At 44.1% G+C, this 16,548-nt stretch overlaps 2 protein-coding genes across 2 annotated transcripts; one reads left to right on the top strand and one right to left on the bottom strand.

Moving 5' to 3' along the window:
- The first annotated feature begins 4,892 nt into the window (after nucleotides 1-4,892).
- Nucleotides 4,893-8,510, top strand: LOC125524103 (protein FAR1-RELATED SEQUENCE 3). The gene is made up of 5 exons (XM_048689181.2): nucleotides 4,893-5,093; nucleotides 5,249-5,362; nucleotides 5,482-5,550; nucleotides 5,915-5,977; nucleotides 6,082-8,510. The coding sequence occupies exons 2-5, from the start codon at nucleotides 5,297-5,299 to the stop codon at nucleotides 8,212-8,214; spliced, it is 2,331 nt and encodes a 776-aa protein (XP_048545138.1). The 5' UTR covers nucleotides 4,893-5,093; nucleotides 5,249-5,296; the 3' UTR covers nucleotides 8,215-8,510.
- A 457-nt stretch (nucleotides 8,511-8,967) lies between these two features.
- LOC125524091 (putative E3 ubiquitin ligase SUD1) lies at nucleotides 8,968-14,054 on the bottom strand (the record flags this gene model as incomplete). Its single annotated transcript, XM_048689176.2, has 8 exons — nucleotides 8,968-10,117; nucleotides 10,353-10,499; nucleotides 10,581-10,714; nucleotides 10,817-10,962; nucleotides 11,850-12,146; nucleotides 12,238-12,419; nucleotides 12,515-13,141; nucleotides 13,782-14,054. Coding segments are annotated over 8 exons (2,136 nt in total), but the record flags the coding sequence as incomplete, so codon positions are not given.
- Between the last annotated feature and the right edge of the window lie 2,494 nt (nucleotides 14,055-16,548).

The raw sequence follows: 16,548 nt of genomic DNA, 5'->3' as shown, positions 1-16,548 counted from the left end.
CACATATCAAATTATCAAAGTATCGAACGCGAATCATATGAACGTGATGAAAACTAGCTTGACGATATTCCCATGTGTCCTCGGGAGCGCTTTTCCTATTATAAGAGTTTGTTCCGGCTTGTCCTTTGCTACAAAAGGATTGGGCCACCTTGTTGCACTTTATTTACTTTTGTTACTTGTTGCTCGTTACAATTTATCCTATCACAAAACTATCTGTTACCACTTATTTCAGTACTTGCAGAGAATACCTTGCTGAAAACCGCTTATCATTTCCTTCTGCTCCTCGTTGGGTTCGACCCTCTTACTTATCGAAAGGACTACCATAGATCCCCTATACTTGTGGGTCATCAGCAACTCTTCCAAAGCAAAGAAATAAATGTCACATTTGCTATTCGTAGGCCTGAAAATGGCTGGGGGTATAAGTCCATTTTCCTAGGAGAAGAAGACGAGGCGACATGGAGCTCTGAGGTTGAGATAGGGGCAATGCTACTCGCCGGAGACCTAGCCGGAGACAGAGATGTTGTGGTGTCACCGGCAATGGAGAGGAAGAAGATTCACAGGTGTGGGTGTAGGACGGGGTCCGATCACCCGGGCCGGAGAAGGATGAGGCTTAGGATGATCGGAGAAGCAACAGAGTGATGCAGGAGGTGACTTGAAAAGGTCGAGGCGGCGAGGCGTGCGCAGTAACACAGCCGGTGTCTGTGGCACAATGAGGAAGACGAAAGGGAGGAAGGCAAGTTGGCTTATACCAAAAGAAACTCCAGTCACCTACATACAAGAAAACGAGTTGAGCATAACTATGCTCGAATTAGTGACGTATAAATGTGTAGCCCATATTTCTCCATCAGCTTGAGCTTTTGGGTGAACTGGCTGGTGCGTACAATTCTACATGGTATCAGAGTCAAGAGGTCTTGAGTTCAAGACCCGACTGGCAAAATTAAATTGCAGACCACTTTCGGTCCACGTGATCCTAACGGTCTCACCCTTGTACTCAAACCTCCTCACACAAAGCATATACACCATCAATCCAATCCAAGCTGAACTGGGGTATTTACCTCCACTTGAAGGGCTTGGACTTGGGTAATTTCTTTGTGTACACTCTCATCTCGCCTTTCGTCTACGCACGACACCCTACCGAGGTTATGCTAGCATTATGCACCGACACCTACCATTGCCCCCAAATGTAGCTCCAGGTATCCAATGAATTCTTTTCTTCAGAAGTAGCAATATGAAAGTAGCAATATGAAAACAAAGATACTACATCTAAATAAATTCTTCGCGCGTTTGAGAGGACAAAGGTAAATGAAATAGATCATCCAAGAATTCATGTTGTAAGACAAAGGAAATTATCATGTTAGTGTTCTTTGCATAACTGAAGAGATGTGGGAACTAAACACATGTAAGCAAGCATCATGCCAGAGCCAGTCTAGAATAAGACACTTCTTTTTAATTCACATGTTGGAGGGTAAACACCCTTCTTTCATAAATTTGTGTTTGAAATTTTAAATATGTTGTCTAGAGGGGGTGAATATGCGCCTACAATTTTTAATCTTTTATTTACAAATTTAGGGAATTTAGGATAAATCAACTTATTTGAATATGCAACTATATATAACACCCTATACGATGACCAAGCAACAATATAATCGCAAGTAAATAAGTTAGGGATAAAAATAACTAAAGCACATGAGGACTAAGATGTAACTCGTTGTTCACTTTCTTGGAGAGAAACCAATCACTAGTGGAGGGGCGGTGGTCAAACAAAGCACCGCACAACAAAAGTCTAGCCTTCTTCTCTGTGAGCCTCGACAAACAAAGGCCAAGCTCAATCCACTAATTGCAGGACTTGAGGTGACCTCCAAACCTTCCCAAACTCCCGAAAAATGCACAAACTTGGGAACATTGCTGGTGATCCCTACCGCTTAGGAGTCTCCAACACCTACCAGAGTTAACAAGATTAAAATCTTGGAAATGTTGCTCCAATCTCAAAAGTAAATGATCGAAGAGCGAGGTAGTCTTGAATCTCACTAGGGGTAGCTCCTCTCTAATCCCTCGAGAACTTAAAAAGTAGGGCATGGGAAGGGTGTGGGACGTTTTTTTCCTACACATGAAATGAATGGATGAGGGGGTAGCCCTAGACCAAATTGGGAAGGGTATAAACTAGAGATCTATAAACTAGTCGTTTTCTACATACATTATATGTCCGAAAGGTCCAACGAGCAACTTTGTAGCTAGTCAATGAAACTGACTTCTTTTTCACGGCCCCAGATAGTTTGACCCAAAGCCCGGATGATTCGGCGAGGAAACCAAGTGACCTCGAATGGTCACAGACGTAAACCCGGACAGAACACCGATGGGCATCACCCAAGGTCAGACTTGGCCACTACTCCAGCCACGGATGGTCTGTCACAAAGGCCAGGATAGTCGTGACCAAACCAAGTGACCCTAGATGCACACCGAACAGAACTCCGTGCAATCTGATGCCAAGACTGAGAGCCCAGGGATCAGATTATGTTTTTATGCAAGATCTTTTTATTAGGCTTTGCCGCCATATATAAAACATGTATGATGTAGTTTTTTTACTCAGATTTTTACAGTTTGCATGGGAGCATATACTCAATGCGTCACCCTAGCTATGATCCCTTGAATAATTGAATTGATTGTTAGCGAAGAAAAATAAACAAAGTGCACACTACTTGTTTAAGAGCATCTCTAATAGAAGCCCTAAATTTTAACTCCCCAAACTCCTCATCAGATCTGAGGAATTAAAACAAACATGGAGGTAACCGACCCCCTAAAACTTAACTTCCTAAAAATATGCCCATGTGGGATATATGCCATATGCAAAGTAGTAGTTAATCTTGTGCTCATGGCCATTGACACCATAGTTGCAAGGCCGAGCATCTCCAGTAATAAGCCTTCTCGACGATGGTGATCTTGAAAGGACATCAAGGTCATTATGAGGGCCATGCACCAAAGTATGAAAGCCAAATCCATTGATGCAACTACCTTGAGAATGATGACTGGATTTTTTGAATGCCCTTTGTACCAAATTTTTCATCCTGCGGGGCAATTCTTCCATGTCAAATGCATGCAATCAATTAAATTCAACACCCCTAGCCATCCTTGTTCTTCAATGAAACCCATGAGCCTCTCGATGTCTTCATCATTTAGTGCCTTCAAGTACTCCGGTCTGAAGATCTCGATCAGGATTGTGTGAATCTTCTAACCGTCTTGAGGATTATATCTTCCCCAATATATATGTAGTCATCGATGGCACGCCTAAGCATCCATGGGCCATCAGTCAAAGAGTCGTGACACACTTCAATGGACTCGCACTAGTTTCTCCAGCTGCACTCCTTCTCAATGAAAACCAAGGATCGTGACCCTCAACGACTCTTGCAATGGCGTCGAAAGAGATCCCAGTGCATCCAGAATAGCCATCGAAAATACTTCTTCGGATATGTTGCATTGGCCGCAAATTAATCCTTGATAAGTTTGGCATGGCCTTCTACGCTATCATGATTGATATAAAAGAGGCCTAGTTGAGATCATCATCTCGGTCACCCCCCTAACGATCACGACAATGGTCATCTCAAAATAATTATCATCTTCATCCTCTTTAGACGAAGAGTTGCGAAGTACATCTCCCTCAACCTCTTCATCTAGAAATTGCAATGCTGAATGCTTAATCTGATTGCAAAAACAGGAAATAAAACCAAGAAAGGGAAAATGATCTACGTAGTAAATTTATCCAACACTTGGCGGGCAAGGGAGGTGAGAGCCATGACGTCTGGCGTTGCTATAAGTCGAGATTGCAACTGGAAAGTGGGGCTGAGGGGATGTCATGCATGCTTCGACGAGCGTGATTCCCGTCTAGTTAAGCTATGCCCAAGGTTTGCTGAGGAAGCCCACCTTGGCTCCACTTCGACGTTCAAAAGGCTGCCAGTGTGGCCGAGAACCCACCACCATAAAGCTCGAGCGTGAGTGCTCTACAACATCCAACTCCTTTGACATTTTCCATTCATGAGGAAACGAGGTGACGCGGTAGCTTGAGCCATTGCTGAACTCATGGTGGCGGACAAAGCAAAGGTGGAGTAGTAGGTCGAGGGGATGCGGTGTATCGATGGACCTGCATGGGTAGGGGTGTCCACCAGAGGCAAGGAATGCGGTGGAGGAGACGCCGACGTGGATGAGGCCGAGCAAGAGAGAGGGGTGCGGGAGAGGAAATCTTTTACTAAAAATCGATTTGGACTGGTTAAATTTGAGTAGCGGAGACTGCTTCTGCTCAAATTTGAAGGGAGTTAAACTTATTGGAGGTTTAGCTAGAGGATGTGGCTAGGTCTCAATCAACTGAACCAAATCTCAGTCAAGTGATTTAGTATTACATAAGAAGAAGAAAAAGAAAAAAAACTAAAAAGAATGTTGCACGAATCCTCATGCCAGATAAAAAAATATAGCATTGACTGAGACATATCGATGTCTTGGTCGACTTAGACTTAGCAACATTGTTAGTTAGAAAGGTTTAATTCCTAATAAGATGCGAGCCTCTAAAGCCTTTTTTGGTTCATAGGGTAGGAAAATCATAGGAATAGAAAAGTCATAGGAAATGAGATGACATGTATCTCAAATCCTATGAGTAGGAATAGGAAAGAAGATGCTCTTTGATTCACATCATAGAATTTTTTCCATTGAATCTAGTCTAATGTTTATTTTCCTATGAAATGTGGAGGATAGGAAGAATCCCTCTACAGGAATAGGTTTCATTCCTACAAACCAAAGGGCTCTAAAGAAATTTTTTCTATATAAATCCTATCATATGAAATTCCTACAAGATTTCTCTAAACAACAAAGGAGCTAAGCTTGGGTTAGAGATGCACTAATGGGTGGACGTTCACCGCATACACGGGGGCGCACTCGACCTTCCCTCCTGGAACTGTTCCCCCACTCCTTCCCATCTGATTCGCGGAGTCTCTCTATCCAGCAGGCGGCCGCCGCACCGCACCGCCTCGTCTCTCCCCGTCCCGCCGTCCGCCGCCGTTCTCTTCTCCCCTCGTCTCCTCGCACGTCGGAGCCGCTCAGGGCACACACAGGTTCCAATCCCTCTCTTCCCGTCTGCCCTCGAGGATCCGGATCTAGCCCCCTCCTCCTCCCTCCCATCCGCACAGCGCGGTGCCGCCGGTGCGGCGGCGGATGTTTGATGACGTCTGTTGCTGACACTTACCATCTTCTTTTCTTTTTTCATCAGGTGCCAAATTCCCCAAATCAGAGACAGTGAGCCGCCGCCGATGCACGGATGCATTCATCAGACAATTGCGGGGAACAGACATCGGGCCCTGCTCATGCAACCAATTTCGAACGAGTATGTATAGCCACCAATAAATTTGCCTGGGGATTTTCTTGCATATCGCTGAAAATCTTGGACTGTATGAGCGTGTACCTAACCACAGGTGGAAATGAACTTTCACGAAATTGGTGCAGGTTGTGATGACCTATCAGGACAGGGCCGTAGAACCGAGCCACTCAGGAGAAGGGCTGCGAGTGGAAAAGGTATCCTTCGACGCATCTGCTTTACAATGTGCATTCCTCTGTTGATGATATACTACAAGAAAAATATCCACCTATCAGAATCAAATGGTGAATTGCTCTCACATGACAGTAAAATTGATGGGAAAGCAAGGACATTCGCAGTTAACTGATTACAGTATTCATCGCCATTACTGTGTTTTCCTTCTGTGGTTGAACTTCTGCTCAGCACCCGTAGTTGGTAACATTATGGGTTTCTGGTGGTAGAAACCGGGGAGGGCCTAGGCTTTGACACCTTTCCCTTAAAAACATCATTACTGTACTGACTATATCTTTTAGAATGCCCTCATGCCTGGTTTGACTAGGAAATAAATGGTTACTTACACAGGAACACGCTGGCAAACAAGCAAACCCGGAAGGAAGTCAACAGCCGATTGGTGAAATTAATCAGGTATGGAAACCAAACGAAACATGACAAGTACCGCTCTGTCAAACAAGTGGAATTCAGTACTGCATTACATTGTGGCTTAACAGAGATTGTTCTCTTGCCTGCAGGAAAATGCATCAAATGGCATTGGCACAACTGTGCAAGGACTGTTGGCAGATATGTTGCATAAGCAAACCAACTCGGTGGACCCTACAGTGCAGCACGCTGAAGAACAAGACCAGTTACACGATGTTACAGAAGGGCATGAATTGTGTAGCAATGATACAAGCAGTGGAAGTGATGCAGGTAGCAGCTCTGGGAGCGAGTTGGATACTGAACTAGGAAAATGCTTTTACCCTAGTATCGAGGCATTGGAGAATTCAAGACCGCCGGAAGTTGGCATGAAATTTCCTACCCTTGAAGATGCAGAATGTTTCTATAGCACACATGCTATGCTAACTGGTTTTGCAGCAAGGAGGGGAACTAATTACAAGAGAAAGAAGTTTCACCTACTATGCAACAGAAGTGGTAAATTAAAGCCAACTCAGGACCTGCAGAGGAAGAGGAAGGTTAATGTTTTGGGCTCACAGTGCCAAGCAAAGGTGATAGTGAAGCTCCATAACGAGCAATGGGAGTTCACAGGAGTTAAGCACGAGCACAACCATCCACTATGTCCATCCCCATCGCTCACGAGTTTCTTTTTGGATCATAAATACTTGTCAAGTGAAGAAAAGTTATTTCTAAGAGTTCTGCAACAAAGTAGGGTAAATCCAAGGAAAGCTATGAATATTTTCCAGAGAATGAGAAGCAACTTTGGAAATGTATCATCATCAAACGAGAAAGATATGAGCAATTCACAGTGTGTAGACCAATGGAGAAAAGAAAATTCAGATGTTGAAACCGCACTGAAGCGCTTCAAAGAACTGGAGCTGCGGAACCTAGGATTTTCCTACACCATGCAAAAAGATGAAGATAACATAGTTAGGAGTCTTTTCTGGACTGATGCAAGGTCGAAAGTAGATTATGAGATTTTTGGAGATTTCATATCATTTAGCACTTCCTATAGCACTAATAGGCATAATATGCCTTTCACCCCTATCATTGGAGTGAATAATCATGGGCGAATCCTTGTGTTTGGATGTGCCTTGCTACAAGATCAGAAAGCTGAAACCTTCAAATGGATGTTCCAAACTTTCTTGCATGTGATGAGAGGGAAACTGCCAAAAACAATCATAATAGACCAGGATGAAGGTATGGTGAAAGCAATTGCAGAGGTCATGCCACAGGTAAGGCACAGGCTTTGCAAGTTCAGTGTGATGCGAAAAGCACAGGAAATGCTAGGAGCCTTCATGGCAGCAAGGGGCAACATGAATGCAGAGCTGCACAGCTTGGTAGACAACTCACTGACAGAAAAGGAATTTGAAGAGGGATGGGCTGTGCTCATTGAGAGATATGATGCAAGTGAAAACGAGTACCTCCGGCTCATGTGGAAAACAAGGAAAAACTGGGTGCCTGTTTATTTCCAGGCAGATTTCTACCCATTCGTCGAGTCAGCTGAACATGGTGAGGGGTCAAACTTATTATTCAAAGACAATGTGCTTCCTAAGGACAGAATCGAGAAGTTTATCGAGCAATATGAGAGGATACAGGAGGGCATAGTAAAAACAGAGGAAGAGGATACATTGCAGTCAGCAACTGAACCAGCATACTTCTCCATGCAGCCAATAGAAAAGCATGCAGCGCGTATATACACAAGGCAAATATTTCTGAGAGTGCAGAAAGAGCTATACTATTCTACGGCACTCAATGCACATGAGATACAAGGTGGAGCAGCGTATAGACTCGAAAAGGTCTTCGACTACGAGAACCCTGAGTTTGACAGAAACTCTTTTGAAGTGCTAGTTGACCCTGGCACCCACACATTCAAGTGCCAATGCGCAAAGTTTACCAGGGATGGGATTTTATGCTGCCACATATTCAGAGTTTTCACACAGCTTGGAGTCATCGAAATACCAGCGCAGTACATAGTGCCCAGATGGGCCCGAGAATTCAGAGAGGAACGGCTGAAAGAGTACGAGGAGAAATGCTCGAAGAGAACAGAAGAGAGAAAGAGATGTGTGATGCTATTAGGTAAAATGGCCGACATCGGCAAGGGGATATGCGCGGACAGTGCGAAAAGCGGCTGCTTCATGCTCGAACTAGACAAGGTTCAAGAGAAGTTGGTGGGTGCCGATGGTCAGATCGTATTGTGGAGCAAATGAGAGTTGGCGAGTTTGGTTCACAGATGTCTTTATCCTGGGACGAAGTAGAATAGTCAGCATGTTCAATTTAGCGTATGATAGAGGTAAGATTCCAGGAAATGTAGGGTAGTCTTGTGAGACTCGATAGTGATGAGGATTGGATACCTCTGATCATCCAACATTTTTGCCTGCTATGTGGTTTCTTCTGTTCCTCCTCTTATATGACAGCACATTCTGTCGAGTTCAGGTCGTGTATCCTGGTTGTGGCCATTATCGAGGAACTTGATAAAATGGCATTCTTTTCTTTGGCGCTTGAAGATTCAGGAGCAACACTTTCCTTTGCTTAGATAAAATGGCATGCATTTGGTTGGCAATTAGATCAAATGTTTTTTTCCTGCATTTTGAGGTCTGGGTCCACATGTCAGCTATTTTGTATGAAATTGCACCTCCTGTCAGCAATAGGGCCAGCCAATCACAAGGCAGCCCGGTCCTACCACAAAGAAGTAAAAAAAATATTTCTCTTGAATTGTGTAACAGACTAACAGTGGTCCTCCTTCTGAATGCATAATAGCATGGGTGCATTGCTTTGGAAAGTTGCTGTGACAGCAGGAATCCCTACTTCACCAGCAAGGGCTGCTGTGAAAGTTGCAAAGAAGATTCGCTCCAAAGAAGAGGCAAATAGTCTAAAATGTCATTTTGAAGCTTGGGATGATCACACTTTTGGTCTGAATTTGTGCTTTTCGATGTCATTGTGATGATGTCATTGGGGGGGGGGGGGGGGGGGGGGGTGAGATGATGACTCAAAACTTATGGTTGAAATGTAGCTACTGCCTGTTGATATGGAAATTTCTTTTGGCTGATGGATGTAATCAAAATTTTGGCGGCCAAAAATGTTAGACATGTCCTGCCCTAGTTTTGTACCACTTGCACACGTCAAATGAAGATATTAATAGCCGCGTATCGACCATGATTCTGTCCACATTTTTTTGTTACATCCATACCAACAGGCAGCAGCTACAGCCAGAATTTTATCAAACAGCTGCAGAGAGGGAGCAGCGAGCCTGGAAGGCGTGTAATTTCGAATGCAGTGATGACTCCAGTATATATTATAGGTCGTTCCCCTGTTGAATTTGTGACAATTCGCATGTTGGTGCAAATGTTTGCCCCGGAAACTTGATGCACATGGCTCCAAGATAAAAGTTTCCAAACCCACCACAATTGCCTTATAACAGTGCCAAAGCACATTTGGCACTGGAAAGGCCCGAGAGCCTGTCAGCAGCTAACCATACAACAATCCTGATAACACCTTGCAAAAAAGCGTAGAAATCTACAAGATATCTGCCTAAATTCAACGGCGCCTTACATCCCAGCGATTCGTCGGGAACTGACCGATACGACTCCAGGTAACTTCCACATGGAAAATGAAAACCGCACCCATATTTACAAGTTTCACCAGGAATTTATCTGTCTGGCATCATCTCGTCTGCATTTGTTGATGTCAGCAACACGTTTGCATGCTACTAACTGTTAGTATCACCAGAACCTCTTTCGTCCCCAACTGACTGGAAACAGAGTGGTCAGGGAAGAAGAGTCTTCAGCTACCGTCGGCGACATCCTCCAACCTCTGCCCGACGACATAGCGGGCGTCCCTGATAGAATCATGGAGTTTGGCACACACGAAACGGTACACCGCCGAGTTCATGGCAACGGAGTAGCCGAATCTTGGGAAGACCCCCTTGGCAAGCACATAGGGAACACCCAGAGCAGCGAGCAGCTTCGTGACGATAGGAATGCACACATCTTGCAAGAACCACCACATTGGTGCGATCCCTGAATCCCAATCCGCCTTTGCCTGATTAAGCTTTGGGCCCCACCTTTCGTCGATGAAATAGGCTCGCAAGCATCTGGCCCTTGTCCGACAAGCCTTCAAGCCACAAAGACAAACCCAGAAATTAAATAATTTTCCTATTTTCGGACGATAACCTAATCAATAAAAATGTGAATGTGTTATTTTTGGTATTCACTTTAGCAGTGGGATTTTCACAACCAGTACAATTTGTGTGCCATGTAGCAATATGTCAAGTTCGGTACATACGTGACAATAATAATATAGGTTAAGAGGTCAGAAAGTGAGATGTGAAATTGGACTTGGAACTCACCTGCTTCCCCCAGATTTTCAGAGATAGACACCCCAGGCTCCAATAGTAGGAAAGGCCTACAACTGGAACGTCATCAGCAAGCCCAGTGAATGGTGATATTAGTGATAAATCAACCAACAGCCCGGTCAGGAAAGGAGCGATGACAAGCTGACAGCAGACATAAGTTATTCAGCTACAGCATAGTAGAAAGTAAAATATGAAGGAAACCACCTGAAGTAAATTGCTCACCCATAAGAACACAACCAGATAGCGATTCAGGGCTAGAAGGTCTGTTCTCCCAGAAGTCACGTAGGCAAATGAATCTCTAGAGGCGGCAATAACAGTTGATATGGTGCCAAATCCAATAGCCAAAGCAAGCATATCTAAGAGAAAATATCGACAAGTAAGCCAAAACAAGGTTAAAATATTTTCTTGTTTTTAAGGAAGTCCAACAATCCAAATTACCATCTCTGGACAATCATTACCATCGGATTTCAGTCCACCTGCTAGTGGCAGCCGAGTGATGGCACGCCCAATTGAGATTGGAAAAATGAGCACAGCCAAATTGAATACCACAATAGTCAACCATGCAAGCACCAGACTTAGGATTGTAGCAACTGCAACTGATCTCCTGGTACAATGTACAAGAAGGTAAGTATCCACTCAAAAGTTGTGCAAGCAACACCTCTTGGTTTGCAAACGCTTCAATGCACTGAATTGTGAAAGTAATAAGTGAGCAGACAAGTATAACCAACAAACAATGAGATTAGAGAAAAGATCATGCGGAGCGATTGGTAAAGGTCTGGAGATCAGGTATAGAGCATTTGCTGAATAATTGACGAGTACACACTACAAAGTGTCTCATAGGGAAAATTCGACTTGACCCCTAAGAACAGGATCTTTACTTCCCTAACAAACCATATCCTTATCTTCCTATTTTAACCTATTTCTTTCCTAACGAAATGTATCTATTTCCACAAACCTAACTACAATACTTACCATCATTGACTTAATTATTCATATTTTAATAGTTAATTGCTGCCACAAGGTTGCTTTGCCATCACAGTTTCTTTTGACACTTCAGAACAAGATTGTTAGAGTACCAACGATCCAACAAGCTTGTTTCTCACAGAGCCTTTTTCACATGATCCATAGTGCTGATATGGAAGTCATGTCAGACGCAAAACCTTCTTTGGAGCTGTTTGATATATATGTGATCAGCATGGTAAGCATCATGTGTCAAATGGCAAGGTGTCATCGCTTAATAATTACCACTATGCAGAGCACACTAGGGAAGAGTATCACAAATACCCCAGTAGGTAAAATGAGCAAAGAAAACATATTTCAGAAGCCCAAAACTGCTTCCTATCCACCAATACGCAAGTTCGTAAATAAGCAGTGAACAATGAAATCATAAGGTAAGAAATAGATAACATTAGAAAATGGAACTAGATGTGGCAAGCTAAAAATGATGTGCAGTGTGCAATTCCGTAAATGAACAAAACTATGGGGGTTTACCTTCCATCCTTAGCTTCATTGATCCTATCATACTGGTCTTCTGGTGCGACACTACTCCCAATCTCATCATGTCCAGATGCACCAACGGGCCAGATACTCAATGAATCTGACAAGCCTAGAGCATGTCCAGCAGTGACAAAGGAATACTGGGTTACCTTCTTCACCAACCACTCAAGGTATACGAGTGTCTTAGTGTTATCAATGAGAAACTTCAGAAGAAGAGCATGAGAAACTGAATCGACATAGTTTCGTGGTGCTTGCCAAAATGATATGCCCTTTGCACCACAACTGAAGTAGCTGCAAATCACAGACAGTAAAACAAAGTGTTAGTCTTCAAAATCAGGCAAATACATCAGATAAAAACATAAAATAAATTTAGAATACTTACGTGATATGAAATGGGAACAACTCCGGCACCAATAGCCCGCCAATTTGAATAGGAACAAGAATGACCAAAACCATAGAGATGATTCCAACAAAAGGAACATGAAGCTTCTTGAAATAAAATTTGTAGAATGGTTCGTGAGCTTCATAGTGGACAAAGGGAATGGCAATTCCTGGCCTCAGTATCTATTGACAAACAAAATCAGCACCCATTATACCCTGAACTGTATACTGGACATACTATTGACATAATGAGGTCACAGATATAACATGGTACATACCTTATCAAGAAGTCTGAAGAATCTAAGGCCTAGGTGCCAAAAGATGCATCCAAAATACCAATGAAGGACAGTTGAAGCAAAAGATGAAGCAAGCATAAGCTTGAACCTCTGGGACATTGTTGCACCAAACATTTCTGAAGTGCAGATATCAAGCGCCCAGCCAAAGAACACCGGGTGTAATATTTTTGCGCTCAGCAGATTAAGACAAAAATTGGCAGCAGGAATAGAACGCACGACCCCTCTGAGAAATATACCAGGCAGCCTTAAAATGAATACTGCAGTTTGAGCAACAATCGAGGCGACGAAGGGGATAGAACCTACGACCCCTCTGAGAATTATACCAGGCAGCCTTAAAATGAAAATTGCAGTTTGAGCAACAGTCGAGGCGACCGAGGGGCGGAGCCGGAGGGACAGCAGATAGTGCACTTGAGCAAAGGACCTGGCAAGCGCGAGGAGCCATGCCCCGAGGGTGATGAGGTGCATGACAAGTGCTGGGACGAGGCAGATAAGGAGGAGCAACAGATCCATGAGTTTGTGGGAGAAACCCGCGATGAACTCGGAAACAGGCAGCCTCGCAGGGGCGTCTGCAGCGTACACAGGTCGGATGGAGATGTCGTTGTTGCACAGCTGAAATGATACCATCAATCGCATCAACATCACAAAAAAATCACATCGAGATGAACACGAAGATGAATTAACCGCAATCCCAACAAGAATATGACAAGAACTTTGAGTATTACATTGCAAAAGGGGGACATTTTCAGCGAGGAATCATGGCAATGGCAATGGCGATTGACAAGGGTGGCGATTGACAATGGCAATGGACATTTTCAGCACACAGACAGAATCACAAGGCATCTTTCAGTAGTTGGAGTTGAAATTAGTTGCGCAAAGGGTGGGTCACTCACAGGCACGCAGCAACATGATGAAGGGGATCATTCGTGGAGGATATACAATGCTGACAACGTATTTACATTGCAACAGTATGGCAATGGCGCATCACATTGAAAAGGGGACATTTTTGGTGAGGATTGGAATCATGGCAAAACATTCACCAAGCACGCACGCACGCACGCAGCATCGTATCACCTAGACATCTAGTGGCACACGGGACTGAAACTAGCTGCAGCGAACGAGATGAACCTGAACGGAATAAAGCACGCGCAGCCACAGCAACAGCACGAACTCAGCAACCATTCAAAGCGGGCACGGACGCCGAGAGAGGAGAAACCCTAGGCGGGCGAGGAGAGGTGAACGGAGGCGATACCTCGCATCGGGGCCCCTGGCGGGTGGCGAGCCACCGGAGCTGGCAGTCGTCGTGGACGAACCTGATGCTGCCGCGGCAGGCGCAGGGGTGGCGCAGGGGGCGGCCCGCCTCGGCCGGGAGGCGGCAGATGCGGCATTGCTCCTCCTCCCCCTCCCCCTCCTCCCCGTCTTCGTCCCCGGGGCCGTCCGCCGCGGAGAGGCGCCGGCGGCCATTGGCCCTGCCTGCCACCCGCGAAGGAAGCTTTTCCCGTCGCCTCGAGCACGGCGAGAGAGGCAGTGGGGTTTAGGCAGATAAGCAGAGGAGATTGGGCCGTCTTTGCAGTCTTCCCGTTGTCTCGAACGGACAATAATCCCACCTTCCGGCCCAAGAAAGCTCCTGGTCTTCTTCTTCTGCTTCCTTTGTTATGTTTCTTTTCCTTTTTTTTGTTTTTCTCTCTCGAAAAGCACTCAGTCTGCCTATAAATGAATGAATTAATTACACCAAAGTCCATGGAACCGTTCTTTTTAAAGTTTTCTCCCATGTGTTCCATCTTATATATCAGAAAAATACCATTAGAAACTTTAAACATCGGCGGAGCTACGTGCAATCTTAGCCTAATTACTGAAGGGAAATTTTTTTAGGGAGTTAAATTAAGCAGAGTTTACCCATTTGCCCCCCCCCCAAAGATGCATATTTCTTGTCCCCCCCCCCCCCCCCCCCCCCCGGAGACCTTCTGCTAGCTCCGCCACTGACCTTAAATGCTATATTTTATAATGATGTTTATTGTGATATATAATTTGGATTAAATTGGTGGATTGTCGATTTAGGGATGTGTGTGGGCCTTTAAAACCGAAAATGAAGGAGTATATATATGGTAACATTTTTACATGTTGTGTAACCATTATATTTGATGATATGCATCAACAAATCTCAATACTATATGAGTTAAATATAAAACTAGATGGAATCCATTTTTACCTACCAAATGTTGGAAGTATATTATATATATTAAGTAAAACATCTTGGTCGTGCCCATAGTAAACCTCCTCCTTCAATTCATTATTGTTGCCTCCTGTCCACCTACATATAATTTTTGCCCCTGTGGTTGGCCTTCAAAACTAGTCAGCTCTTCAAGTTGTTGACATCCAACTTACTATCAACCACTTCTCTGTTCCTTTTCTTTATTCCTCACCCTTTCCATCTCGTCCCATATCGATCGCCTGGCTTGAACGAAGTCATAGCTTTCACTCACTAAGACCAGGGAGTGAACATATTAGGTGCAATTTTGTTGTCTTTTTATGTGTGTAGGGAGTGAACACATGGAATGCGCATCCATGTTGTTTGACATTCTAGTTAAAAATGGCGTAAATTACTTGGGTAAAAAGATGACCGTTCAATCACATTGCCCCTTAAGGCACTAGATTGCCAGAGCCAATCGAGTGACAAGTTTCATGGCAAGCTAGCTCCTATAATTGAGTCACTTTGTGTCGGAGCCACAAACTGACCATATGCCCTAGCTCTGGCAGCTCTCTTGGTAGCGGGGGCAACGAGCTGGCAAGGGCAAAGTTTTCCTCCATAATCCACATGTGTGCAATAATTTGGGAAAATGCACCCTTTGAACCATGACACTTATTTTGGAATGGAGAAAGTATTTAGTATATATAGCTTAACCTTGTTTATCAAAAGTTTGACTCATTTGGCCTCTAAACGTTGATTCCCAGCTCTGTCACTGTGCGCTAACTCCGTTGGATCTTTTGAAGAAGACGACAAAGATTTCAAGCCATCCCACTTTATAAAGATCTAGCACAAAAATGAAAAATCCAAAAGCGGTTAATTTGAATAGATGCTAGCCTACACCCAAGACAGAACTAACCCTAGAACCTAACCTATACATCTTGCGACTTGGGTAGACTCTCAAAGAGAGGGGCAGAACAAAGAGAATGAGAGAGGGAAAATGAAAACCCTAGCAACCTATTTGGTGGCCATTAAGACAAGAGAATGGGAGTTTGTACGTGGGAGTTTGCATAGGGATTAGACTTGGGAAGTAGATTTTACTTCCATTCCCTTGTTTGGTATAAGTTGAGAATTAGACCGGAATAGAGCTCTGCCCACAAATTAGCAGGGTACCCCATGGAAAGAAGACAATGGGAATTGGCCCTCTCAACTCCCATTCCCTTTTCCACTTAAATTTTCCATGCCCTCTGATCAATCAAAGGACTTTTAATCTTCTCACCTCTCAACTCCCATTCCCCACCTTTAATTCCCACGAATCAAGCACGCTGTAGAGCTTAGAGGATACTCCCTCCGCTCCTAAATATATGGTGTTTATGTTTTGGTAGTTCAATTATGATGTTTTGATAGTTCAACATATATTTTGAACTATCAAACATCATATACCGAACTATCGAAACATTATATGTTTAGGAACGGAGGGTGTAGATGATAGGATGTATTCCCCGTAAAAAAAGAAGAAGATGATAGGATGTATTGAAGGTAACGAAAAGATTTGGAGCCATGGCTGAAGAAAAGAGACTTCGAGCCGTACCATTTTACTACGAGCCCTAGGGATGCGCTAGAGATACTCTTTAAAAAAGAGAGAACGGGCGAGGTGAAACGAAAGCCATAGTAGAAAAAAAGAAAGATTTAGAGCCACAGGTAAAGAAGAGAGGAAAAGATTTCGAGCCGTTCCACTTTACTACTACGAGCCCTAGGCAAAAAAGAAAGAGGGAAAGCGATTAAGAATTGGGCAGGACGCGACGGTGGTAGCCCGACCGAAGCAACCCCAGTG

Source organism: Triticum urartu, chromosome 1A (assembly GCF_056163025.1).
Source record: "Triticum urartu cultivar PI428250 chromosome 1A, HENAU_Tu73, whole genome shotgun sequence".
Classification (NCBI taxonomy): domain Eukaryota; kingdom Viridiplantae; phylum Streptophyta; class Magnoliopsida; order Poales; family Poaceae; genus Triticum; species Triticum urartu.
Note: the sequence above shows the minus strand (reverse complement) of the source record. Positions and strands in the feature narration are given on the sequence as shown.